We start from the raw sequence: 27,156 nt of genomic DNA, 5'->3' as shown, positions 1-27,156 counted from the left end.
TGCGATGTTTCACCGTGAGTGTTTGAAGATGGCGTGGGAACACTCATAAAGACGTGAAATGTTACGAAGAACAAAGCGTTTGTCAGGAATGAATGCGAGGAATAAGACAGTGACCTAATTTGGCAGCGATTCGTGATGTACTTGGTCTTTGTTTACGCAATTCTAATCACTGTGAGTCGTCATTTAATCTGAAATATTTATGTATGAGTGTGCGGCTGCTTTACCCCCATAACAATGTTTCATACTTTCTGCAAAGAACAAAAAATTATTTTGCACTTGATTCCATTAACGATACTTTGTTCTCGTCCTTATTTTTTTGTAACTGATTGCTGTTGAGCGCTGATTGATCTGATATTTTTCTCTCAGTGAACCTCTATGACACTCTAAGACTATTTTCCGAATCAGAGAAATTTCCTCATTGATTCTCATGTCACAGAACCTGTAGAAAAACCGAGTTCATGCTGAACAGGAAGGTTCACTCCCAACATTATTTTCATAGATAAGGTGCTTAAATTCAATTTTTGTAAATGTGGCTGAATTTATTCGGTGGTGGCTTGTAGTTATGAGCCGGCAGTGTTGAGAAGCCTGAATTGACTCAGAAGTTTCATCGCAGTAGACAAATGATTACAGCGCCAAGGCATAGGATGCGGGAGCAACCAACAACGCACAGATAAAAAAAGCTGGCCAGGCTGCGGCAGGCCGCACTTTCGTAATTGTTTTGTCGTACGCGTTAGCCTCGTAGAGAAGCTCGTAAAGCTGTGCCCAGTAAACACATGTTGCACGCCGTCTGTGCGTGAAGGCCCGGGCCTCTCCTGTGTGATTTTTATAGATTGCATCCGCCATCGCACCCCCATCAAGCGTGACCACCGGCTTTCGCAACGTGTTCTCCTCCGCGGCCTTTTCTGTTGTATAGCGCAGCGACACGTGCGGTTGACAAAAATATTGCGTCATAGCTTACTCTGCTGCTGCTGTTCTCTACTACTGCTCTGCAATAAGGGAGCAATTACTCATTGACAACCACCCGAGCGCAGCCGCACAGCTACAAAGGAAAGCTATACAGCTTTGTCAGAAACTTCGTAGTTAAAGAAAAATTCGTCCTTTTCTCGGGTTCGTACCCGGGACCACCGCTTCACCGGAGCAGTCGCTCTACCAACTGAGCTAACCAGGACGGCAAGCTTATGGCAGGGCGAGATCGAATTGATCAATAACTCGAAATGGGAAATGTGTTGGTCAAATGCTTAGGGGAATCCCCCAAGGTTGAGTGGACCTACTACTGCTCTGCGTTCTGAGATAGAAAAAAAATGTATTTTTCCTGGACCGCAGGCTCACTCATAAGTGGGGTCAGCATGGGAGCGATTTCATCCATGTACAGTTGTTAATTGAGATAAGCACTGAGTTTTGCACTAGCGTTCTATCAGCTAAAACTAGCCACACAGGCACGGGGAGAGTATGGCATATACAGTGCGTGCTAGAACGCTGTAAACGACTCTGTACTTTCGAAGTGGCGAAATGGATAAAAAACTATTCCTCCTTAGGCTGAGCGTCGAATATAGAACAGCAGTAGGTTTTTTTACCGACTAATTCAATGCAGGTAATTTCGGTGAAGATAGCTCAGCGGTAATATTATAGGCGAGGTTTCATACAGAAGAAGTTTTGGTCAGACTGTGTAGCTCGAAACAAAAGAGGCTATTGTGACTGTTCTACATTTCCGGATGCACAGAATAAAAAAATATGGACATCGCGTTGTCGCCGCACAGATCTATCGAATTGCCACGGAATCAATTAGCAGATTTATTACATGGTGGTCTGTTCTGCAGAGCATTTAGCTTCTGAAAACATGTTTACAATTTTTTCTTGTTCAATAATGCTAAATCGAGAGTGCAGCGCCTGATAGTTCGATCATCTCTCAGAGAAAAAGACTGGAGTTTGTAAACAGACGGCAAATAAGAGTTTCATATTATCCCGCCCACCTCTGCTCAGGTACGCGACAATCGTAGTTTCTTTGTCGTAACCTATCAAAATCTTTTTGAGAGATCATTTATATTTCAGACATTTAAAGGCATGTGTTCGCTATTCGCTGTGGTCACTGTACCTCATTTTTTTTCGGTTCCATGTTAATGTTTACAGGGTATTAATTTTTAACGTAGTTTTGCATGCGCTCCTGTGCTGTCCTTTTCACTGAAGTGTTTACGTCATCAACGTTTATAGCACTGCAAAGTATTCTACGATCTAACATTTTTCTTGCTTTGTTTGCTTGATCAACCTTCATAGCCATGCACAGAATTCTACGATATAATATTTTTCTTGCTTGAGGCATTTCTTGCTTTGGACAAATAATTCAGCCTTCGATCCCTCGAGCATCTACTGCTGTCGACAACCGCGGGATACTGAAAACCCAGTGGCGATACAGTACCGTTTTAAGGCAAGACGTGACAGTTATGACAGTAAACAAAGATGAATATAAATCCTCAGCCCTTGCGCAGTAGCATGCAGTCCTCTTCAATGCATGAAAAAATGAGAAGGCAACATGAAAAAGCAACATTGAGCGCACTAGTTGCAGTTCATCGCAAAAAAAAAAAAACACTTTCGTAGAGCTAGCTTTCTCCCCACATATTTAATAAGAATACTGCGTTAAATAAAAACTAAAATCCTCAAACCAAGTACAGAAAAATTAGTGGAGTTGACGTTGGTCTAAGCTATTAGTTAGATTACATCCTTGACATTTTTCTTCGGGAACTTGTTCCATCGCCATTTAAGCGGTAATCATGTTCGAGAATTTGAGACAGAGATCGGTGGCCTTGTTTCCTCCTAAGCCCTATGTTGTCGACTTCCCAAAACCTGGAAAAACAATTCAGGATATTTTTATCCTATTATTATTCTTGGCAAGAACCTACATTCTATGACTCTTCATTCCTATGCTGATGTTTGTTCGGCGACGAAAGACGCAGTTATGGCTGAGATAATAGTATTTCAAAATGAAAAGTTATTTTTCCTGGCACTCTGTTCAACTCATGGCGTGAAGTCTGATAAGGAATGTGACGACCATTTGAAGGTAAATGACAGCGTAGCTTAACCTCGCGGAGCCGAGCTTCATCCCCTGGTTGTGGGATGGTGGCGCGTTTATATTCGAATGTGCACCTCAGCTGTGGAGGACCAGAGTTTCTGCTCTGGAGAGCGTTGCAGATAGGATCATATCGCTACGCTTAGCCAAGATAAAGAACAGGATAATATTAGAGAAGATGAATGATGGATTCTTTGGCTGGAAGAATTAGCACGAGTGTTGGATGACAACAGGAGAGGAGGTTGCAAAAGCCATTTAATGGCTCTAGGCCTTACCAAGAACGCTCCGTGACACGCCATTTTCCGCATTGTCTTCTCCTACGAGAAAGTGCCCCCGGCTCTATGCCCACCTTGGCAGCCCACTCTCACAAAAGCCCACTCTCACTAATAGCACCTACCCCAGGGTTAAATGGGCAAGCCAGGCAAAGTCGCATAACTAAGCCTAACGTTATATCACCTAATATTCCCGACGACACCCGATCCTGGATTATTTATATGCCATTTTCATGCGCCAAAAAGCTTAAAAGCCAGTTTTTGTTTACGACAATCGGCTGTCAGTAAGACAACATGGCTATTTTGTCAGGAAAAAGGACTCTTCAGAGCGATTAGTGTAAAATAGGTTTGTTTATTTGACAATAATTACCATCAACGCCGAAATTAATCAACGATTCATAACGCGTTCGTTTTCAGTTACGTGAAACGCGGGTTAAGGTAACAAAGCAGTACTGCCGCTTGTAGCTCTAAATTGAGTGTTGTTGGGCAAAACTGAGAACGTATCCTGAATTGGATGGCCTGCGTTCGGGCACTGCATCAATGATGACATGCTGCACTTTATTACTTCCTCAGTGTGTTTCGCTTCGTCTTTCACTAATTGTTTTCTTTCATTCACCTCGCCGTGTATCCCCTGCATTTTTAAAACCAATTTTCGCATTTTGTGCGCTACTTTTCAACCTGACGTACGAACACAACAGGATAAACTCAAGTCAATAGCCTTTCTGTGGCTTCATTTGTTGTTTGTGCAACAGCCCGGATATCTGGGGCCACATCAAAGACCATGAAGTTCGAAGAGTTAAATCAGCCTCGTCGCAAGGGATGCTTCAGATATACGCTTTCAAAAAAAAAAAAAACAGGCGGTGAGGTGATCGATCTCGATCTAATTTTTAATTTGGTAAATTTTTCGTGAAGGTTTCGGTGATGTTTTTTTTCTCGCAATGTTTAGTCATTGACGAGCTCATAATGAGAGGTCAGTGTGCGTCAAGAAAATTACCGCTCGTTTACGTTTGGTCGTAAGAGTTAAAAAAAGTCCCCCCCCCCCCCCCCCCCCCAAACTGCTCTGTAGCATTGAGGTTTTAGGTACAACATGGTTCTCTTATGTAAAGGGCGATGTCAGTGCACGTTAAAGAACCCCAGGTGGTCGAAATTTCCGGATCCTTTTACTACGGCGGCTATCACAGCCTAAGCCGGTTTGAGACGTTGAACCTCCATAAATCATAAATTAATGTTATGTGAAGTGAAGGCACTATTCACCCCAAAATACTCACATCTGCGCTCTGAAGCCAGATATAAAAGGCCCTGCACTTTATTTATTTGCCTTTTTAAAGCACTAACGGCTCCATTTGTGCAACTCACCCCATTGCCACAACAAGCTCGCCGCCCGCCTGAGCCCGTCGTCAAGAATGTTCTCTTCCTGCAGAAATTAACCATCATTCCTAGTGTACACTGCGGACACATAAGCCTTGAACTGTCTATCAAAAAGCGCCGTCTTCTTTGCATACGACAGGTGCCAAGCCAGCACTTTTTGAATGTCTTGGACGCCTACCTGCTACATTTCAGTTCATTGTCTGAAATTGGGCAACCAATGCAGCCACGCATGAAAGCGTGTTTGTATTCCTTTGTTTGGAAGACAATGTGCCCTTAAAAAGGGAAGCGGAGTGCTGTGGATTATAAGAAAGCTAGTCTGCTTTCCTTCCACACCACTTAAGACTTGCTCATACGCATCGAAAACCAGAATATTTACTGAGGCACATGAGTGCCCATTCTTCACTTCGGCCTACAGACCACTTAGAAAGCACTTATAAACTAAATTACACCTCAGCGTCGCTATTCACTGAAATAAATCATCACCGTCATCGTCTCCACCTGACTGCGCACACCGCAGGGCAAAATCTCTACCATATGTCTCAAATTAACCCTGTCCTGTGCGAGCTGAGCCCACCGTATGCGCGCAAACCTCCTAATTTCGTCTTTTCATCTTAATTTAATTTAATTTCAGCTTTCTGCCGCCCCCTGTTACACTTGCCATCGCTTGGAATCCACTCCGTTACCCTTAAGGACCAGCGGTTATCTTGCCTTTGCATTACATACCCTGCACAAGCCCATTTCTTCCGCTTCATTTTGACTAGGATGTTCTTAATCCGCGTTTGTTCCCACATCCACTCTGCCAGCTTCCGGTCTCTTAACGTTACGTCTATCATTTTTCTTTCTATAGCTCGCTGAATTGCCCTTAACTTAAGCTGAAGCCTTTTCGTCAGCTTCCAAGTTTGCGCTCCATAGGTGGGCTGAAGTAGCCTGCCAGACCTCTATTGTTTCATTAAAGTTCTTCTCCTCCTCCCATAGGTGGGAATTGTGGGAATCAGCTTTGTGGGAATCAAGTAGCACGTAATTTGACCTGTAACACAGGTGCACTCATCCTTAGGCGCCCCAGGTACGATCTACAAGAGCACCAAAATATTCAGAAAAAGCCGAAGGCGGTATTCAGAGAGCTGTGACGTTTCCGATGCTGGCCACCCACACCTGGCTCTTCTTCGCATACGAGGACAGTGCGTACTGATGTGGCGCTGAAATCCTCGCTCCATGCTGACAACTACATGCAGTAAATTCCAGAACATCCGGGCCGGCACCGCAAAAACAATCACAATATACATTCATTTTCTGTCCGAACATTGAAACCACCTTCAGCAACTTGCTCTCTCAAATAACATTTCAGGACTATCCGAGTACTGTGGGAACTTCCAGGCAAGCCATCCTTACAGGCAAGCGACAGGAAGAACTGAATATTACGTCATAGCTGAACTGGATGCATAACAGCCGGCTTGATGTTTCATTAAATGCGTTTTTTTTTTCATAATTTTCAAAGGCCCGTTTGTGGGAGGCGTTTCGCAGTCGCATGACCGGCCACAAGACAAGGGTACGTACATATTACACAGGAGTGATAAATAAATAACAAAAAAATTCTAGTTATGCAGATCAATAACATGAATACACGCATGCAGGTCGCAGGCTAATTATGTTGTAAAGACTTAATAAGCGCCAGAGGTCACCGAGGATGTCTCGGCCTCACGTTTCTGATCTTGGCACTGCCAAGAATACTCGGCCTGTTTTGAAGGTTGCCGTCTGCCGGGCGTCCTTAGGCGGCACTCAGCCTAATTGCTTCTGATTGCGGTGCCATATGCACGAATACACCAGATACATCGCAGACGGGAAGAGAAAAACAACCGAGTTCCTGCGCGTCAGCATGGCTACCATGCGGTCCTGGGTAACGCTCCTCGTGTTTATGCTAACAGGTGAGCCGTGTTGTGACCTCGATTGTCCATTTCAAACCACACTGCTAAAACGTCACTTAGTGTCTTCTGGACTTGTAGCAGCGATTTTTACTGCGTAAAGCGTGTCATTCCTGAACATTCTTTGGAGGCGCCCATTTTGCATACCAATAGAAAATTTTGTGCCTAAGCCGCTGAAAACGTTCGTTTAGCTTAGAGAGAGATAGTTGGCAGCGTGCCGTTGGTTCGTTCCCAAACCGCACACCGAAAAAATTATGGAACATGATCGGTACCACATCTGCAGCTTAAGGACATGTTGCAAGCTCTGCAGAAAGGAATTCCCTTCGTTACTACGGCTTTTTCTGTTGACCTAGCTAACTTTATTATTCAATACCGCACGAAGGTCTGCATATATAAGCCTACCAGGGAAAGGGTTGAGCATCGTGAAATAGCCCTTCAGAATGCAGCTGGCATTAGTAGAGACCTTTTTTGGAGCTGTTGGAGTTTTGCCTAAACTCTACAGCAACCCTTCACGACGGGCACTTTAATGTGCAGAAATATAATATATGCATTGGGTCCTCTGTTGGTCGCGTTGTGCGTGACAATCTTATGGCCTTCAGCTACAGGCGCTTAGAAAAACTTTCTAGGCACCCTGTACTACATGTGCTTTGCTATGTCAAAAACATTTTAGTGATTTTAGCGGTCTTTTAACAATGACCTCTATAGTGCTGCCACTAATATTCTCATCACGTTCCCGTCTGAGGAGAAAGGGTTTTAATTTCACCGATGAATTGAGAAGGGACAACCACACCCACTTTTTAGACCTAAAATTGCAGTTCACCGATGCCCACGCTTGTTAGTCGTATAACCCAAGGTCGAACAAGTCTTTTCTCTTAGGAAAGTGCACATTCAAAATTAGTGAAACGAGGCACTATCATATCTAGTTTCCTTGGTGCCCCACAGATATCCCGTGCACGCAAAGTACCATGTAGCTTTCAAAATGAGGTCGAGCGTCCGCTGTCTGCTGGCCACTCACATCGTTTAATTCGTAGCACATGCAAAAGTCTACCTCAAGAGCTGAAAACTTCGGAAAGGAAAGAGGATCGCTCAGACCAAAACCCACCACTTGTCATTCCACATTTTCGTTGTTTATCCGGCAACATTAAGAATGTTGCTAAAACCAGTGGAATTTGCGTCGTTTATTCGTCGTCCCGCAAACTCAAGAAAGTGTGTCCACTATTGACCAAAGCAAAAACGGAATTCAGTTCATCCAAGAAAAAACTTCAGAGATAATTCACTGAATGCATCTTTGGTGTCATCTACGAGATGCATCTGTCGAGCGGCCGGTCCTACATAAGAAAAACTGGCCGCTGTTTTAATGAGCGCCCTCTGGATCATAAGCGATCTGTGCGCATTGGTACACAACAAGAGCTGCGACAGAATTAGCTGCGTACCTAATCTGGATAAAACAAAATTCCTATGGAAGGCAAAAAACAAAGACGTAAAGAGAAGCTGAAGACGCATTCGCCACCGCCAAAAGGAGTGACAACTGTATTAGCTCACCATCTTTACTACTATCATGAAATGTGATATCAATCTTAGTTGGGCACATCAAGATTCTCTATCGGTCTTACTGCACAGGTGACCTTGTTATTTCGTCGCCTCTGGCTTGTGAACTATTTCTTTGAGTTTGTACAAAGTTTTATTATATTGAAGACCGTTATAAGTCCCATGATTTCACGAAATAATTCCAGTTGGAAATTCTGCTCTCTGCGTTTGCTTCTTTGTGTCTCTTCTCGTCCAGTCTACTTCACGCAGAACATCATGTCTTGCTTCCTGGTGGAGGCATCTAATGAATTTGATCACATGAGCAGCTAGTTCAGTGGCTCCAATTTTAGTTTAAGATGTCAGGTAAAAGAATAGGAGCACGCTTACGAAGTGTTTGTTGTGGCGATTACGCAATTCTAAGCAAAAGCAACATTTTACCCGCCTCACAGTCTGCAGTTGAACTCTTAGGAACAGCTGCAGGCAAGCACGGTTGTTCCGCGAACGTACTGCAAAAATTTTCTATTAATATGCGAAAATTGTTCCTTTTCGGTACATTTTTCACTAGCATTTTGAAAAATCCGCGCACCTTTTTTCGAAGTTTATTTGCAGTTCCTTTTCCTTAATCACTGCTGTTCCTAGGGGCTGATGAGGCCAATGTGCAGGAATTCGTCATGCGTTACTCGTTGCGCCTGTTAGTGCTTTCTATGTATGCTCAACAGGGGTAACCTTTAAGAAAAGTTGGCCAGTGTTACCACCTAAGGCTACGTGTTGAGAGAAATAGTAAATCCGGGTTCAGGCTCTATTCAGTCAGAGCAATTTTTTTTATAGAAGGAAGCAAAAAAGCGCCTAAACATTGGAGGCCTCGCCTTCCAGGCAACGGGATTCGCGAGCCATGTTCTTGCTCCGACGAGTGACGCACCGACAGTCAGCATGAAAGATACCGTATTTTTCCCGGGCCGAACCAACGTTTTCAATGGGGCACAACAGGGAAGTTCGTTTAACAGTACCTCTTGCTGGGCTAGTTGGTGTAATGTTGTGTAACAAAAGTAAAAACAGCGCTAATTTTTACACAATACACAAGCCACACACAAAGACCAGACGGGACGGGCGCTGACTCCAACTATCGCTTGAAGTTGGAGTCAGCACCCGTCCCGCCTGGTCCTTCTGTGTGGTTTAAAGATTAGCGCTGTTTTGACTTTTGTTACACTCTGTTACACAACAGGGAACATAGCGGCGGGGCAGAGCATGAGGTCTAGACTCTCAAGACCGCAATGCTCGGACTAAAATAAAATGGGCGCTAAGACCTGAGCGCTGCAAAACAAACACACTGAGGCGCGAATAGGACGCACCGATACATGATATCCGACACTCAGTACCTGTTTTAACAGGTCGCTTCTTTTCCTCGGCGGAGTGCCACTCGAGGGCTCTAGATAAATGAGCTCACCTCTAGGATAAAGCCAGTTATCCAACGACGAAGCAACAATAGAAGGAACCCGCTGTCGGCGAGGCGGCGGCACTGTTGGGCTCAATGCTGATTGTTGTACCGCTGTTATCTCTCTTTCGCAGCCATCTTGGAAAGAGGGCGCGCCAAAGCTTAGCCAAGTAGTAGCGTTAACAACTTTCGTACTTTCAGACGGCTAGAATCGGCTGACATCTCTTCTGCCCTTCCCTGTGTTTGTTTTCTGTGTTTGAAGCCAGTTTTGCTGTTTGCCCTGCCCTTTATCTTTATGTGTAGGCATAGGAACAGTAGTCCCCAAATGTTCCTGATTTTGGCGCTAATTCATAAATTTACGTGAAACTTCATGAAAATGTTTTTACCAATTTTAGATCTAATCTTAACCTAAAATTGGTAAAAAAATTTTAGGTCTAATCTTAGACCTAAAATTCTTCGTCAACGGAGAAAAATTCCACCAATAGAACATCACAGTGCGCAGGAGTAATAGGACCTGCTTATCTCAAGGGCGACCACTGCGCGCTCGAGTTAACGCGCACATTGTTCTTGCGCCATCTAACGGGAACAGAGAAATGTAAGCCCCAAGCACAGTGCGAAAGGGTGTCGGTAGATGCCGCCTCTGCTTCGCGCGTGCGCTGGTGCATGTTGTTGGTGGGTGCGCAAGTGCATCGAAATAATAATAATAATTGGTTTTTGGGGAAAGGAAATGGCGCAGTATCTGCCTCATATATCTTTGGACACCTGAACCGCGTCGTAAGGGAAGGGATAAAGGAGGGAGTGAAAGAAGAAAGGAAGAATAGGTGCCGTAGTGGAGGGCTCCGGAATAATTTCCACCACCTGGGGATCTTTAACGTGCACTGACATCGACAGCACACGGGCGCCTTAGCATTTTTCCTCCATAAAAACGCAGCCGCCGCGGTCGGGTTCGAGCCCGGGAACTCCGGACCAGTAGTCGAGCGCCCTAACCACTGAGCCACCGCGTAACAACTAGGAGAAACTTGGTACAATTATGTGAGTGCCGCACAGCACCATGACCAGCCGGTTGGCTCCCCGATTTTACCCCAATCTTTCTCATGATGTTCGCGACAATTACGTCTTTACTGGGTGTTGGCTTGCGGCACATGATGATATTTTGACGCGTACCGGAAAGAGGAAGCAAATGCGGAAACAGGACATGCAATTAGATAAATACAGTTAGATAAATGCACAGCGCATGAGCCTCTGTTCTTGACGTTAGCGCGTTTCAGGCGTTTCCGTCAACATGCACCAACTAGCCCGACTAAGCCAAAACTTCTTAAAACTTCTCAAATAAGCCCTCTTCTTGACTGTTCCAAACGTGCACACAAGGAAGCAAGGTCTCTTGTCTGATAATGGACGCAGTCTTTCCAGTTTCACCACATGTTACTAATAAACACAATTATCCATTTCCTCAATTTCAGTCACACTTTCAGGAACGCAGAGAAAAGTAGCAACGCCCGGACCACCCATACTCCGGCGCAGTTGCAATGTAAGTCTGACGTGTTTCTTCATAGCAGTTCATAACGTACAACCAATGCCAACCGTTTCTTAGAAAGGAATCTGATCCTCTGTTCTTGAAGAGTGAGCTTGGGAATTTCTGATGTAAACATATTTTTCCTGTGACGTGGCACAGAGATTCCTGCAGTATGCAAAGAAAGAAAATACAAATAAATGTATGCTTTTTTGTACTGCCCGCTGCTCACGGACGGATTGCACGCGTTCCGAAATGCTGCCGTCACGTTACCAGGCCAGCCCGCTTTCATCCTGACTTCAGGGCAGTGAATTGGCTTCGGGAAATAAATTCCTCTATTATTAATCGTTGTCCCTCTCTTGTAATCCACTGCCTTCGTGACTGCTGTGCATTTGCCGAAGTCCGAACAGCATCCGGCCTTTCTTGAGCTACCTTCTAATAATGGAGTCCAGAATGGTTTTCCGCGTGAACAGATTTCTCGCCTAATCAAGGGAATGCGGAAATACATTGGTACAGAGGATCGAACGAAGTTAATTTTTAAAATTAGAATGCAAACAAACTGTAAAACAAATTATAATACTGAGGTTGATATTTCGGCATATGTGCATTGCGGGATCCAAAATTTACTTGCACCAAGCACATTTTAACACACTGACAAGATTTACCATGAGGAGAATATTCATATTTTATGCTACAGTATTTACTGACAGGTAGTTTACTATTAACTGTCAGCTCCATGCACTTGTTGAAATTCTGCAAATTCAAGTTGCTATTCTCATTGCAAGCGAACTGCTCTCATACTTTGGCATCCATATTCAGGGACGCGTGTGCCCACTCGGAATGGTGTGCGTTCCTGTACGCTGCTTCCGCTCCCCGTGCCCACTGCGCAGCAACTGTAAGTTCTAAGGACTCAAAACTGCTATATTATTAATTTATCACACTGTCGGCCTGAGCAAATACCGGGGTTGCCGGGTGTATACAATAACATTTATTACACAATTGACAAAGAAAACATATCAATGAAACTATACAATCCACTGGTGCTTGCAGTGTTACCATACAGGATGCACAATGAAGTTATCTGGTACACGTTTTTTTATTTCTAAGCGTTGAATACGTTCTTGGGGCAGCATCTACATCATCGACATGTTGGCTTTTCCTGCTGATGAAATACACGCAGTGTTTCCTCTTTTGAACTAGCATCATAGGAAATAAAAGGAGTGCGTTGTACTACAAAGGCTTAAGTGCCGCCCCCAGAGCACTGCATCGCGTGGTGATAAAAGGGTTTCATGCGTTGGACATACCTATCATTTCTGTTCAAGAGCCGCAGATTGAGAGCCTGAGATTTTAGATTTAAGCTATCTGAAAAAGCGTTTATGGTGGTTTAACGTCCCAAAGCGACTCAAACTATGAGGGACGTCATAGTGGAGGGCTCCGGAAATCTCGACCACCTGGGGTTCTTTAACATGCACTGACATCGAACAGTACACGGGCGTCTATAATTCCGCCTCCATTGAAATTCGACCGGCGCAGCCGGGATTGAACTCGCGTCTTTTGAGTCAGCAGCCCAGTGCCGCAATTACTGACCCAGGGCGGAGGCTACCTGAAAAAGAAAAAAAAAATCCCCGAGTAAATGTTTTTTTTTTCTGTCTCTCCCCGAAAGGAACACCACTGACTGGAGCCGTATCATTATCACCAACGTCTTTATCATCAGCCTGACTGCACCCACTGCAGGGCAAATGCCTCCCTCATGTCTTTCCAATTAACCCTGTCCTTTGCCAGTTGTGCCTACCTTGTCCCCGCAAACTTCGTAATCTCATCCGCCCACCTAGCCGCCGCGGTGGCTGAGTGGTTACGGCGCTCGGCTGCCGGCCCGAAAGACGCGGGTTCGATCCCGGCCGCGGCGGTCGAATTTCGGTGGAGGCGAAATTCTAGAGGCCCGTGTACTGTGCGATGTCAGTGCACGTTAAAGAACCCCAGGTGGTCGAAATTTCCGGAGCCCCTTCACTACGGCGTCTCTCATAGCCTGAGTCGCTTTGGGACGTTAAAACCCCATAAACCAACCAACCAATCATCCGCCCACCTAACTTCCTGCTGCCCGCTGCTACGCTTGCCTTCTTTGAAAATCAACTCCCTTACATTTAAGGACTAGCGGTTATCTTGCCTTCGCATCACATGTCCTGCCCAAGCCCATTTCTTCCTCTAAACATTAATATGCAGAAAACTAAAGTAAGGTTCAACAAGGGAACAGCAGTTAAAAATTGGTAGCGATGTGCTGGAAGTGGTTAGGGAATACGTCTACAATATCCTTCCAGAGAATATCCTTGCAGGGAATACGTTTACTAATATCCTTCCAGAGAAAAGTATACAATGCTTATATCTTACCGGTACTCACCTACGGGGCAGAAACGTGGAAGCTAAAGAAAAGAGTTCAGCTTAAGTTAAGGACAACGCGGCGAGCTATGGATAGAAAAATGATAGGCCTAACGTTAAGGGACCGGAACCGGGCCGAGTGGATGAGGGAACAAACGCGAGTAAATGACATCCTTGTCGAATTCAAGAGGACATGTATCAGAGATGCCGTAAACATATGAAGGGGTTCACACTAAAAACAATACTTGCATTCGGCAAGCATGCCTTCTTTGATAATTGTCTACACACAAATGTTTATGTCAGAGCACATTTTATTGTGCCCACTTTAGATATCGCGCCTTAGAGCAGAGAAATTCGGTAGTGGTAAAGTTCTGCCCACAAATGAGACTGCAGTGCTTGAAGAGTATATCTTTATTTTATGTCCAATGTATACATGCAAACTTATTCTATTTCTAAGCACAAGCATGGTATAAAAAAACACAAAAGTAGATAAAGTTTATAGTATGGTTTATACAGTAGGATACAACTTAAAAAAACAGCAGTTGTTAACACTGGGCCAAGGTGCGCGGCGTGCTGTATTACTCCGCTAGCCAGTCACAGAAGTAAACGAAATCTTCACTTTAATGTCTGAATTTATTAGACAAGCCAGGTAAGAAAATTCTAGAGCTTATAACAGTTTTTCCGTGATTAGCTTATTGTTTAGGTGACAAGAGAAGTTTTAACAATGGCCTACGCTTTTGTCGTGGAGGAATTCTGTGCATCGGTCCTAAATGTATACTATTTTGTTTTATATGAATGATCTTACAAGAAATTTAACGTCATCTTAGGCTGTTTGGTACGCTGACGAGAAAGCAGTAGCATTTTCACGCAAATCAGTTACAGATTTGGAAAGAAGTATTAACTCTGAGGCACGGCGAATGAATGATTTGTTCAACGGCAATAAACATGCGCTAAAAATATTGAAAGCAATATACATTTGTTTCTGCTCAGGAATACGTTTCTTGACCCTTATAGGTTGGAAAATATATTTGATGGAACAGTTTTACAGGAAGAAGAATTCATAAAATACCTTGGTGTTATAATTTACAACTAGTCGATTTTTAAATATCACATTATAAACGTGAGCTTTAAACTTGCTTCAGCCTGTTATGCACTTTTCCGTACGCGAATGCATTTCAGTCCCCCTCCTTTAAAAAGAGTGTACTACGCGATATTTCATTCTCATTTAATTTACTGCAGCGAGTCAAGGCCATTCACTTTCAAAACATACTTAGATCCCATCATTCGTCGGCAAAAGTGAGATGTTGTGAGTTTTTTACACCAACTAGAGATACAAGAAATGCCAGTAACGTAAATTCAATCCACCTGTCATTCAGATTTTTTACGGTCAACGCCTTATAGACCATTGTCACAAGATATGAAATACAGTCTCTCTGCAAACCAAAATCGCCAATAACTATATATTTTCTATAAAAACATGTTACGTCAAAAAATTGCTTCAAAATTAGATTATGTAATCGATGATTACAACGCTTCAATTCCTTTTGCTGTTCAAATATGTGTGTGTCTTTTCCGATTCAGCATTCTAATCCTTCTGTCCTTTTACAGTTATATGAATGAAGAATTTATGAATCTGTACGTGTCATTTAAATAGTTAAAGATCTTGTCAATGTGTTTTTCTCAACTTTTTAATCAATTTTGGTCTGCTGATTTTCTCCATATCCTTCAGGCGTGTCTTCACTGCTCAAGATACCTCTCTAATGGGCATACACTTGCTTCGGCTATTGACCGAACATTTGCGTGTATTTATGCGCACACTCATTAAAATAAATAAATAAATAAGAAGAAAAAACGGAATGTAAATTTACTGCAGTTCACGATCCTTCCATTCAAGATGGGCTATTTGCCGCACTGTTATGTAAAATATTTTTTTTTGTTTCCAGGTGTTCCGGATCCCAGGTAAAGAAGTGAAGTTGCCGAATTGTTCTTGACTAAACGACGGTATCTCAACGTGCTGCAGTGCGACGCATACCTCACTACTTCTGATGAGTTTGGGAGACGACCTCAACCTTACGAAAATGCTGAAAAGTTCCTAAATTGTCGTCTTTCTTGCGCAAAACGTGCCTGTTGATCAATAGCAGCAATGACAGTTGCAAAAGGAATAACTGATCAGAACAAGGATGATGAGCTTCTCATCTAATCCAGATTTTAGCATCGTCCTTTAAGCTGAAGAAAATAAAGCCAGCCCTCTATTTTCTCGGTGCAGAGATTACTTCATTATTGCAACGCATGTGAATCACAGTCATAGGTCCTTGAGAAATGAAGAAGCAAACTTTCGTGCATTGCATTAGGAAGAATGAGCACAACCATGTTTTATACTTGAGCATTTGCAGAGCGCGATGTCTTCTATCTCTTCAAACTTGGAATTCAAGAAAGGCGAAAGCAGTGTGCAGTTACCACTACATCAGCTTACGAAGTGCGAAGACACCCCCAGACGTAAAATATGAGCAATATGGAGGGATTTTTTTCCACGGTTTAGACAGCTTGCTTATTATCATGCAGGTAAAAGCACGCTAAGGGGACAAAGAAAGCTTGCAGTGATGTTAATTACATAAAGTGTTCTTCACTTATGCTCTGCTTCGTGCTCAAAGCGTTCACGCTCACGTGTTAGAAGACAAAAACAGTCTCGAATATACCAATAACGGTCGAGATACAATAGGCCACAAGTACCTTCACAAACATCTGTGAAGGGACGCTAAGCTTTGAGGCAATCAGCACAAAATCTAGAGAAGGTGTCACTGCGTAAAAGGACGCAGACAAGGAACAGAAGGTTGGTGCGGACAAGCGGTGGATTCTTCTCTAATGAAACAAAAATTGCCCGTGGAGACCTCAGAAGCACACATATTAAATAGTCTACACTTCAGATACTTCTATTATTGTCCGCTTAGTTCGCATTTCAATTTCTTACACGTAACAGGCTTATTATACCTCTTGTCAATCCAGAACAAAACCTTACTTTTGCAATAATGAATGACATCCATTCGCTATAGTTCGACGTCCCTCGGTTCATGCTCTCGATGTCGATTTGAGCTGAAAGGAAAGGCAGGCTGAAAGTCGCAAAGAACACAATATTCTTGCCATGCTTCTCGGTCACCTTCTTAACGATGTGTGGCGCATAATACAGGTACACGATAAACAATTCTTGGCCTTAAATTCGATAACCGAATTTCGGCTTGCACAAGCCTTGCTTTTCTGTTACGCGAATTCTACGACAGCTCGTGTGACTGACAAAGAAAATCCCCCTGCGAACGCCATGTCGACTTCAGCTGCATGCAGTGTAATTTGTAACCAGTTTTTAACCAGAGCTCCCAGAAGGCGTCCGGATGCTGCCGCCCTTTTGACCAGCTTTGGAAGATCTAAAATGGCACGTTTGAAGAATTTCGGAATTTTAGAAAATCATGCGGCATCAGTGCTTAATTTTTTCTGGGTGAAACTATCGAACAAACATAGTTCTGATGAAACGTTTATTTCAAGTGAAGAATCCTAAAGGATTCTAAAGGTCTACTGGTAGTTGCCAGTTAGGCCAAAAAGCAAGAACACGCTTTGAAAACAAACAAAAAAGCCACATGCAAAAACATTTGTGCTCTTCCTGGCGAAAAGTCATAAAATGACCAGAAAACTGTCGACATTGCGAGTAACGCATGCAGACAACAGAACTATAATGCCCGTTTCGCCTAAGAAAATGCGGCATGACACATAAGCGATGATAAGTGCAGTAAATGTTCCATTCTTTTGTAAAAAATATGCTTTTCTTAAATTCGTCCAAGATTGAAGCACAACAAAACCATTCAAAAAACGCTTCAACCTACATGCCTATCTGGCTTCTGAAAACAAACACCACCGCTAAATAAGATCGATTGCTTCCTCGCGTGCTGCTACAAACAGTTTGCCACGGCGGACTGAGGAATAACGGTCATTGTTCAGGGAAAAGGCATCCCGTCGTTTACACATATACCAGCAATGTTGAGCTCTAGATCCCCAAATGGTTCTGCTGTCGCCAAGGTGTTCTGGTGGCGTCTGTGGCAACGGCGTCTTGGCTGGCGCCCCACGCTGGGGGCAATGTGCGACGACTCTGTCGTGACCGTCGCTCAGCCATGGCTTCCTGCGCCTGTAAATTGGACGCGCACTACACAGAACTCGGACATGATTTGATCTTAATTTTCTTCTCCTGGTCTCCTAGCCCACACAAGCACCAGCGCCTTCCAGCGTCGTTTTCTTTGTAGGCGCGTGACATTGAACCAAGTTGTGCACTCTTTCTGGCCACAAGCGGACTCGGCGGATTGTACCACATGTGGCGTGCTAGAGACTTTAGTGCATGTTTTAGTGGCATGCACAGCATATGCAGGGGAAATACTCCTGCTAGCATCTGCTTTGAAGTCTCTTGGCACCAGGCCCCTCTCAGAGGATTTGATCCTCGGCGCTTAGCCAGGTAGTTCGAAAACTGTACAGGCAACGCGAGCGCTCTCACGCTTTTTAGGCGACACGGGCTTTGCCTTGCGTTTGTGATGTTAGAAAGTGTGCCTCGTTTTTATTTTTCATCTGCCTTCTCCCATCGTGACCCCCTTTTTTCCCCTGTTCCCGTTCCCCAGTGCAGAGTAGAAGGCCAGATATTTATTTTTCTAGCCAACCTCTCTGCCTTTCCTGTCAATAAACTCTCTCTCTCTCTCTCTCTCTGTTTTTGGCCACGGTCTCTCTTGTGACGCAACTGCTGTGTATGGAGAGCTCTACTCAACATGACGTGCGAAGAGCTCACAGGTCAATAAACTCTCTCTCTCTCTCTCTCTCTCTCTGTTTTTGGCCACGGTCTCTCTTGTGACGCAACTGCTGTGTAAGGAGAGCTCTACTCAACATGACGTGCGAAGAGCTCACAGGTCCGAAGAATGATAATTAACCGAGAAAAGAAAAAGACACAAAAGGTGGAATAGAAATGGTATCCCTACAAGGAAGATTCTTACTGAGATGAGAGTAAAAAAACCCAGTCGATCTCCAGAGGGTCGCTTGAATGCGTCAGCATAATGCATTGCTACTTATTCTGTTGTGGCTCCACCTTAAGGGTATGACGCGACAGCGTTAATAGGTTAATGCCCATAAATGCGGAATTCGTCATTCTCTACTTTACATTCATAGACTGCTGAGAGTCCTCATACCACTCTTGGCGCAGTGGTACAGCGATTAAGCTATGGGCCACTGCCCCGGCAAGTGGCTGCTTCAAACACAGCCACCAGTGAGGCTTTGGAAAAAGCAACCTGTAGCGACCAATCAGTAGTTTAACTGCCACGTGCCACGGTGGCCAGGTTGTGATAATGTCACAAGGTTCGCAACGTGCCACGCGTGGCAGCGGTTGTCATTTCCGCCTGCAGAGACCCTTTTATTACTAACGCATTAAAAATTAACGCTGCGCCAGTAGCCATTGGCTTGGTATGAGTGTATACGAGGCAAAAACCGCATAAAATATTTGTTAAATGGAGGCCAAATTGCAGAGCGCTGAAAACACAGCACAGATCTTTACATCCAGCTGACCTTGGCTACTACGTTCATGGGCGAAAGGACATGAAATACGATATCGTCATAGGCAGGAAGTATTACTACTGAAGGGTGCTCAATAATATGTCACAGGACGATAAATTCAGATAACCGAAGAAATTAACTCCTGTAAGCCTTGGCACAAAAGTTTTCGAAGGGTGGGCGATAGGGTATATTGCTCGTTCGTCACTTACATATGATATCTTCTACTGCCCCGTTAACCTGCCGTACTGCGCAGATTTATTAAGCGCATCCTTGAGAATATAGCACCGCTGTAAAGAACCGCAAAGCGCTAGCCGTTTGTCTAAGGCCAGATGGGCGTGTTCCGGTAGCAATTTGTTCCGTTTCTGTGCCTGCGTAAACGACATTCCCTTCTGTATTCCGGTCAGCAGAGCACAGGCGCGGAACCGAGAATGTCTAAGCGGCAGAAAATGACTAATATTAATAATGTGAAGTCATTCCGCTTGACGCAATACGCAATAAAAAAAAAAGGCCGCCACCGTCTGGAAGACGTTGATGTAACGAGCGTTACCTGTTTGGTTTACTAGACGAAGAAAGCGAAGAAGAACGCGCCGCTCATCTCGAGAAACGGAATGTAATACTTTTTGAAATAGGGCGGATTGCCAACATGCTCGGCTACGCGTGTACGCGCGCCGTCTAGCGGAGCGATCGCCGCCTAGCGCCATCTATCAGAGAAATTACGGTGCGCGTCTACCCGTTTTCGAATTGCACCCCCTCAAGAGCCCCGCCGCGGTGGCTCAGTGGTTAGGACGCTCGACTACTGATCCGGAGTTCCCGGGTTCGAACCCGACCGCGGTGGCTGCGTTTTTATGGAGGAAAAACGCTAAGGCACCCGTGTGCTGTGCGATGTCACTGCACGTTAAAGATCCCCAGGTGGTCGAAATTATTCCGGAGCCCTCCACTACGGCACCTCTTTATTCCTTTCTTCTTTCACTCCCTCCTTTATCCCTTCCCTTATGGCGCGGTTCAGGTGTCCAAAGATATATGAGACAGATACTGCGCCATTTTCCGTTCCCCCCAAAAACCAATTATCGTTAAAGATCCCCAGGTGGTCGAAATTATCCCGGAGCCCTCCACTGCGGCACCTAATTCTTCCTTTCTTCTTTCACTCCCTCTCTTATCCCTCCCATTACGGCGCGGTTCAGGTGTCCAACGATATATGAGACAGATACTGCGCGATTTCCTTTCCCCAAAAAACCAATTATTATTATTATTATTATTATTATTATCACCCCCTCAAGATACGTCCCAAACGGAATTTTCTTCGTTTGGGGGGTCAAGATGGGCCTAGAATTCAGTTTGCGGTGCGATATGGTAACGCTTCAATTAGTAATTGCATGTATACAATATTTACCTATTATTTAATTGTGGTTTGTAGAAACCACAATTACACAAACCGGATTCTAGAAACCGAAACTACGCCGCCGTTTCGTCCCCTGGCGTCATACTCACATAGTTCCACCTATATCCACCATATTAGACCGTGACGTCATCATTGGCAAGTGGCAGGTGTTTGTTTCTACAATGATATTGTAGATGGCGCTACAAGTCTGAATGCGAGATGTGCTGTTTTATAGTTGCCGCCACGGATGGCGCTGTGATATCAGGATGGTAGGAGGCCCCACGAAATCTCAGAACGTGATGAGTAGTTGATGCCACAGATGGCGCTGTGGTCTCAGGTTGGTAGCAGACCTCATGAAAATCTCGAAACGTGCTAAGTAAAAGCTCAAGCCTTAAAAAACAGCAATTGCGAGCTTAGCTGCCTTAGGCACAAAACCGCGAAGAGAATCATTTTGTGAATGGCGCAAACTCAATCACATGAGAGAGACATAAGTGCAGATGCACGCACGACAACTTGAGACCGTATGTGCTCGATGGGAGACCTGTCATGGTCAGACCTGTTGCGGTCTTTTGTGAGTCATTGCTTCTCTTGGTAAATAATGTTTTATTTTCACAACTGCGTTTTCTACAGGATAAACAGAAGCCATCGAGCTGATTTCATCGGCATATATAGGACGCAAAACATGAAAATTAAAGGAATCGAATGGTTTACAGACTATATTTGTCGGTAAGAACATTGGAGCTGAAGTGAGGAGTTTTCATTCGATACATTTTTGTTTCCAAACTAAGGTCGACAAAGAAATAGAGCGCTTCACAGGCTTGGCAAGCAGCAGACCTGATTCAGCTCCATTACTGTATAGAGCCGACTCCAATATTGTGCAAATTCTTTATTTAAATGTTGATGTCGTGGTTTGCGGAAAGGTTTTAGAGCTGCCGTACTCGAAGAAGCCACTGGATATTCCTTCTGTTTTTGTCCCCCGCACTCGCATTATGAGCAGATATCTAAGTGTTGCAGCTCTGGGCCAGTTCTCAAGCAGAAAGTGACTTGTGCATGCTTTTAACACTGGGAGTGAAATGAACTCAGTAAGAGAGGAGTTTATATAGAAGAAGCCATCTGCGCTAGGCTCGCATTACAAGATGAACAAGATGAGGCCAGTAACGCGCCCCTACATGTTACGTTGAGACACGATGTCCAGTTTATAGAATACTAAATATTTTAGATCCTTGACGAGGAAGAGGTCAAGCTATTGGTTGCGCACTATTCATGCTTTCCGGGGCCGCCCTGCATTTTCCGGGCATTTTTTGAAACGGGCGCCTGAACAAAATGCTTCAAATTTGCCATGTACAATTTCAGTGTTGAAAGAAAGGTCAGTGCTTAAAATTATTAGCAGTAAATCAGAACATATCTGTTGCTATTGCCTTTAACTTTCTAGGCACGAACCAACCCACAAAATTGAAGAAAAGAACAAAAAAAGAGGTAGCCACTACCCATATTTGTCCTCCCATATGGGCTCTCATGCGAAGAAGAGGAAGGGCTTCGAACCGTGATAGCAGCCTTTGGCCTGTCTTGTGAACAAGCGAACTCAATGGCTGACCACACCGTCTCGTACCGTGAGGGCCGCTTCGAAGGGCTAATCCCGCTCTTTCTATCCAGTGAAGAACCTCCGCGGCCAGCACCGAACAACACCGTTCGTCACCGTAAGCTATGCCTGGCGGTCTTCATCGTGATGGCCATCATGACCGTAGCATGCGCCTGCACCGCCATTGTGACAGCGGCCGCAAAGCACTTTCGGTCGCCATCTTCGTACGCTTTTGAAGAAAGCGAACAAGAACACGTGGGGATACCCACCAACTCGGCTCGCATTGCCTACCAGAAGCTGTCTGAAGAAGCGCGGCGCAAACTTGTCTTCTGCTTCCTCAACACCAGCCTCCCGTCAGGCTCCCCGTATTTGTTCGACGTCGACAACGTGTCAGTGTCCCTCTGCGATGCACTCGTCTACGTCGCAGTAGGTCTGAACGCTAACATGTCTGCCATTCGCTTGAAGAACCCTGCGCGGGACGAGGAGGCCCTCCGTAAACTTTCCAAGCTGAAGTCTTCTGAACCATCCACCATGATCGTGGTGTACGCATGTGTCGGCGGGGAAGAGGGCGATAGCCGCGATTTCGAAGCCGTCATCAGCAGCAAGAAGACGCGACTGACCTTCATTCGTAAAGGAGCCGACTGGACGCGTCAACGAGGCTTCGACGGGCTTGTCCTGTACTGGAAGTACCCGACCATGTCCTCGAGGACCAATCTGAGCACCCTCGTGAACACGATGCGCCTTTACTTCGACAAGGAAAAGCTGCGGATGACGGTGGTGGTGCCCTGGAACGTGGTTACTCGTCGACACGGCTACTACGTTCGGTCGTTGTTTGATCGGCTCGACGTGGTTATTTTCGACACGCATCGAACCGTGGACTCGAGCTCTTTTCCAGTGACGACCTGTCAGAGTCCTATGCGAGCATTGTTTAGAGCTAGACACCACGGACAGGTGGGGCTAACTTCCGTGGTCGACACTCTCACCGCGGCCACCAGTGTCCACGACGTCCTCTTTAAGGCCGTCCTAAGCGTTTCTCTGGCCGGAGTTTCTTTCACGCTGAAGCATCCGCGTCTCAAGAACCATCGCATCGGTGTGCAGGCCAAAGGTCCCGGAAGGCCATTCGGCAACACAAATTTAACGGGAATGGCCAGCTATTACGACGTCGTAGAGACACTGCTGGTCAATCGCAGCTGGACGCGGTTCCTGCACGGGTATTCTCGGTGCGTGGTGGCGCACGGGAAAGACCAGTGGGTCGGCTTTGAAGACCGGGTGAGCCTGCACGCCAAGAGGCCCATTCTGCGGCATACGCGAGGACTGGCCGTCTGGGACATTAGCATGGATGACTTCGCGGGAGACTTTGGGACCTCATGGCCGCTGTTACGCGAAGTGCATGATTTAGTAGAAAGCTACAACGCGTATACTGTGGTGACGGACACCATGCTTTTCTCACCTTAACATCACCTACCAATGATAACGTCAAAGATATATAAAGGCGTTAATTTTTTGTTTCGAAATCACTTTTTTTTTCCCGGAAATGCTGCGAGGAACAATAATGCTGTCACTTGGCAGCGACCTGTTATTTTTTGTTGTTAAATACGGAATGCTAAATATTGTGCGTCATCTTTTCTTTGGACGTCCCTTACTACGAATGGAATAACATTTGTGTTCTTAAGCTTCATGTATTTTGTGCAGTGACACTGATTGTCGTCTTAATTAGAAGATGTCTTTCTTGTGTTAACCATCATCCTTCCGCAACTGTAAGCTATTGAATAGGCACTCATCTGAAATTTTGAGCTAATTTCGCACGTGGAAATCACAGCACTATTTCCGAAATCTCCATTGTGCAGTGTCTATCGATGCGCAAATATCGCAGTGCAAGCTGTACGAATGCTAGGCCTGGGTGTTCTTTAGTCAAAATATGTCTATGCCCGATTATTCTAAATGCCTATGCCGAGCTTCTCACTTGACTAGCAGTGGGCAGCCGAAAGCTTACACATACCCAACAATTCTGGACAAATGGACATTCATACGGGAACCAGTTTATGAAGGCAATTTTCTCATATATTATAAGATATAACTAGATGAATCAATATACCCACAGATCTATCTAAAAGCGGCGCGCAAAATATACGAAAAACACGGAGAACAGAACGGACAAGAGCGCTCAGTCCTGTTCTTCCTGTGTTTTTCGTGTTTTCAACTAGCCGAATTTTCTACTTTATTGGGCCCGCAGATCTCCCGATGGCAGGCGTGATTGTTTTCGTGTTATTAACGTTTTCGCCGTCGTCAAAAGAGTTTCATATGGTTTTCTATGGCAACTTTAACAGCTCAAAGCGAGTGATGGAAGCTGTATAAAAGAAACGTCTTGTTACATATCTGAAGAATGAACCATTACCTTCAATATTTCTATAAAAATACCTTGCAATATTTCAATATTCAAAATTGTTGTCCAAGAATGTTGTACATGGTAGCCTGTACTCGAATACTTGCACCGCACTCACTGATAACCCAATCACGGCATATGCTCTGCGGAAAAGGCCAAAGTCGACGTGCCAACGCGGAAAAACGCGTAGATAAAAAGAGAGGGGCTTGGTTCCGGTATGCTGAACTTGCGAAATTGTTTTGTCGCACGCGTCAGACGCGTGGAGAAGCTCGGAAAGTAGTGTCCGGGAAGCGCCCGTTCCACGCCGTCTTTTCCGTCAAGTGAGTGTGGTCTGTTTCCTATAGATTGACATTGCTCGTGATGCCTTGATCAAACGTCAGGAATACCGCTAGCCACGTGTTCCACTCCAAGACCTTTATTTTTTTTTTTGCTAGCGCAGCGAACGAAAGCGTGCCTATGTATTTCCCTGTGATGTGTTTTTGAGTGTAATCTTAGCTGACGGCAACCCAAGCACCGTTCCAGCTTAATAGTAATTAGTGACTCCATTGCTGACAGCGCTTCATAAGCGCTGTCAGCAATGGAGTCACTAAATTAATATTAAGCTGGAAACGGTGCTTGGGTTGCCGTCAGCTAAGATTACTCAAAACAATCCAGGGAAATACATGGCATGTGCATAGAATGGCAGAACACTTTGAGCGCTTTCTTAGTCTGGAAATGGTGGAGTTGGGAAAAAAAATATTTCTTATTTGGGTGAAGCGCGAATCTATGGTAATTGGTGACGCGATATAAAGTTCGAGAGTGATGTTCACAGCTTCCTCTGCATTACGCATTTTACTGGAGGTCCACGAAAGGAACTATTCGACAAGAATGTAACATGTGAGTTCCAGTGCCTGAGGACGTAAGCACGGCGAATGTAGCAAAGGAGAAAGAACAGCTATTGTTGAGCTCGGTTTCTGGATGTACGGAGTAAACAAAAAACACTTTTTCTGGTTGCTATAATGCGGCAATATATTTCGGTAATTTGAAGTTTTAAATTTTCCTCACCGTTCTCGTGTTTTGAGACGATCATTTTGCCCATTTTACCAAAGTTTATACCATGATGAGCGCGCTCACAAACCTGAGGGAATTGTTTCTACTGTCCTGGACAACCTAATGGCCTCCCGAACCAGAATGAATTGTTCCGTAAAATCCAACGAACTTTTGCTCAAAAAAGCGGCAATGGTCGTTTCTTCGTCCTATCATCTAATATTTTAGTCACATCTTGGCCAATTTACATTTTTAGGTAACATTGTCTTATTGTTTGCTGTCCGCTTCACATATTTTTTGAGGGCGTTGACTTGTTGGTCCATCATACTGAGGACTACAGCGCAGTAGCAGCACGGACAAGAAATGTTAATAAACGGAAAGTCGCTTGCATGACCACAGAGACGCAACACAACGTCAAAACCTTCCGAGAGGCACGTTTCGGCCTCAGTTGTAGGGGCCAGCCTTGATGCTTGTCTCACCATCGCGAGCTGTTCTTTTGCGTTCTTTCTCGGCTCCACGGTAAACTATGAACCATGGTTGAGGACGTGCTGGACTTCTTCTGGCAACTGCACACCACCAACAGTGTGACTGTGCGAGTGTGCTTGATTTCACCATTCACCCTTTCTTTTTATCTTTTCTGTTCACCATCCTCTTCTCTACCTTTATCTTCTTTCACCTTCATCTGGAGTAGCATGCCAGGCCGACAACCAGGCAGACATCTCCTATTCCATTAAAGTTCTTTTCCTTCCTTCACCGGCTGTGTTTGCGTCTGTCTTTCTTTTTCATGTTGCTACTGCGCTGTAGTCCTGAGTTTATATGTTTTTCTGTATGTTCTCTTCTGCTGAAGTAGATCTCGAAGGGTTTCCTTGTTAAATTTTCACTCTCCGCATGGGCATTCATTGATTAACATTTTTTTGTCTTAGACGGGCTCATTCCATAAACCTGTTTGGTCTTTGTCCCTGGCGGCCATTAAAAACCATCTTTTAATGAATAATTCATCAATGTCGCGGGTTTGATCCAGGTTGTCGCGGCCGTCTTTCGATTGAGGCAAAATGTAAACACTCCTGCGTGCTGTCCGATGTCAGCGCAATTTAAAGAACTCTGGGTTGTTTTAATTAACCCGGAGCCATCCACTACAGAGTCATTCCTAACCCATGTGTCGCTACGGGACGGCAAACACCACATATTTTTCTGCAATCAACAGCCTCAGGAAACCAAAAACCGAACACATGACGCTGCAGCGAGGCACAGAATGTGCATATGGGTACTCTGAGAGCGGTAGTATGCCAATCTCTCCTGGACACGTAAGTCTGACAGATCAACGTGAAAAAGCTTACTGAATGCACTAGACAGTCCCTCAATATGACAGCCGTATCTTAGAGCTACTCTCCTCCTCACATATCATAGGATATTGCCTACAATCAGAAATTTAGAACTATAAAATCTTTTCCTCTCTTCCGGGCTGCGTTGTTCGCCCTGGATACAGCTTTAGAAGACCAGCTTATTTTGGTCAGCCATGAAACAAGCATTCGTGCTGCAATAAAACAGCAAACTATAAAACAACGACTCTGGACAGAGCGTCTCTCATATGCACTTCGACTATCTGATAAAGTTTTGTTCTTTGTTCTTAGGAAGGGCGAGCGAATCGCTGTGTGCTGCTGAGTCGAATCGAGTATATATAGACAGTTTCAGACAACGTAATTTCTAAACGGGCGAGTCGGTAATCCATTCTTGAGGGTAGCCACGCAAACGCCACGCAA

The 27,156-nt window shown here is 44.7% G+C and overlaps 1 protein-coding gene and 1 long non-coding RNA gene across 2 annotated transcripts; both read left to right on the top strand.

The window, feature by feature from the left end:
- Nucleotides 1-6,545: 6,545 nt before the first annotated feature.
- Nucleotides 6,546-15,738, top strand: LOC144097177 (uncharacterized). Its single transcript, XR_013306939.1, has 4 exons — nt 6,546-6,623; nt 11,040-11,107; nt 11,909-11,984; nt 15,406-15,738. It is a non-coding gene; the product is annotated as an uncharacterized LOC144097177 (long non-coding RNA).
- Nucleotides 15,739-21,993: 6,255 nt separating this feature from the next.
- On the top strand, nt 21,994-23,442 carry LOC144097745 (chitinase-3-like protein 1). Its single transcript, XM_077630382.1, has one exon. It carries the CDS (start codon nt 21,994-21,996, stop codon nt 23,440-23,442), a length of 1,449 nt encoding a protein of 482 aa, XP_077486508.1.
- Nucleotides 23,443-27,156: the final 3,714 nt, after the last annotated feature.

The sequence above is a fragment of the Amblyomma americanum genome, chromosome 7 (genome assembly GCF_052857255.1).
Source record: "Amblyomma americanum isolate KBUSLIRL-KWMA chromosome 7, ASM5285725v1, whole genome shotgun sequence".
NCBI classification, from domain to species: Eukaryota; Metazoa; Arthropoda; class Arachnida; order Ixodida; family Ixodidae; genus Amblyomma; species Amblyomma americanum.
This window is presented reverse-complemented; position numbering and strand designations above follow the sequence as displayed.

Bases quoted from the DNA above. Each gene is read 5' to 3' on its own strand.
- LOC144097745 (XM_077630382.1), top strand. From the start codon at position 21,994: ATGGCTGACCACACCGTCTCGTACCGTGAGGGCCGCTTCGAAGGGCTA.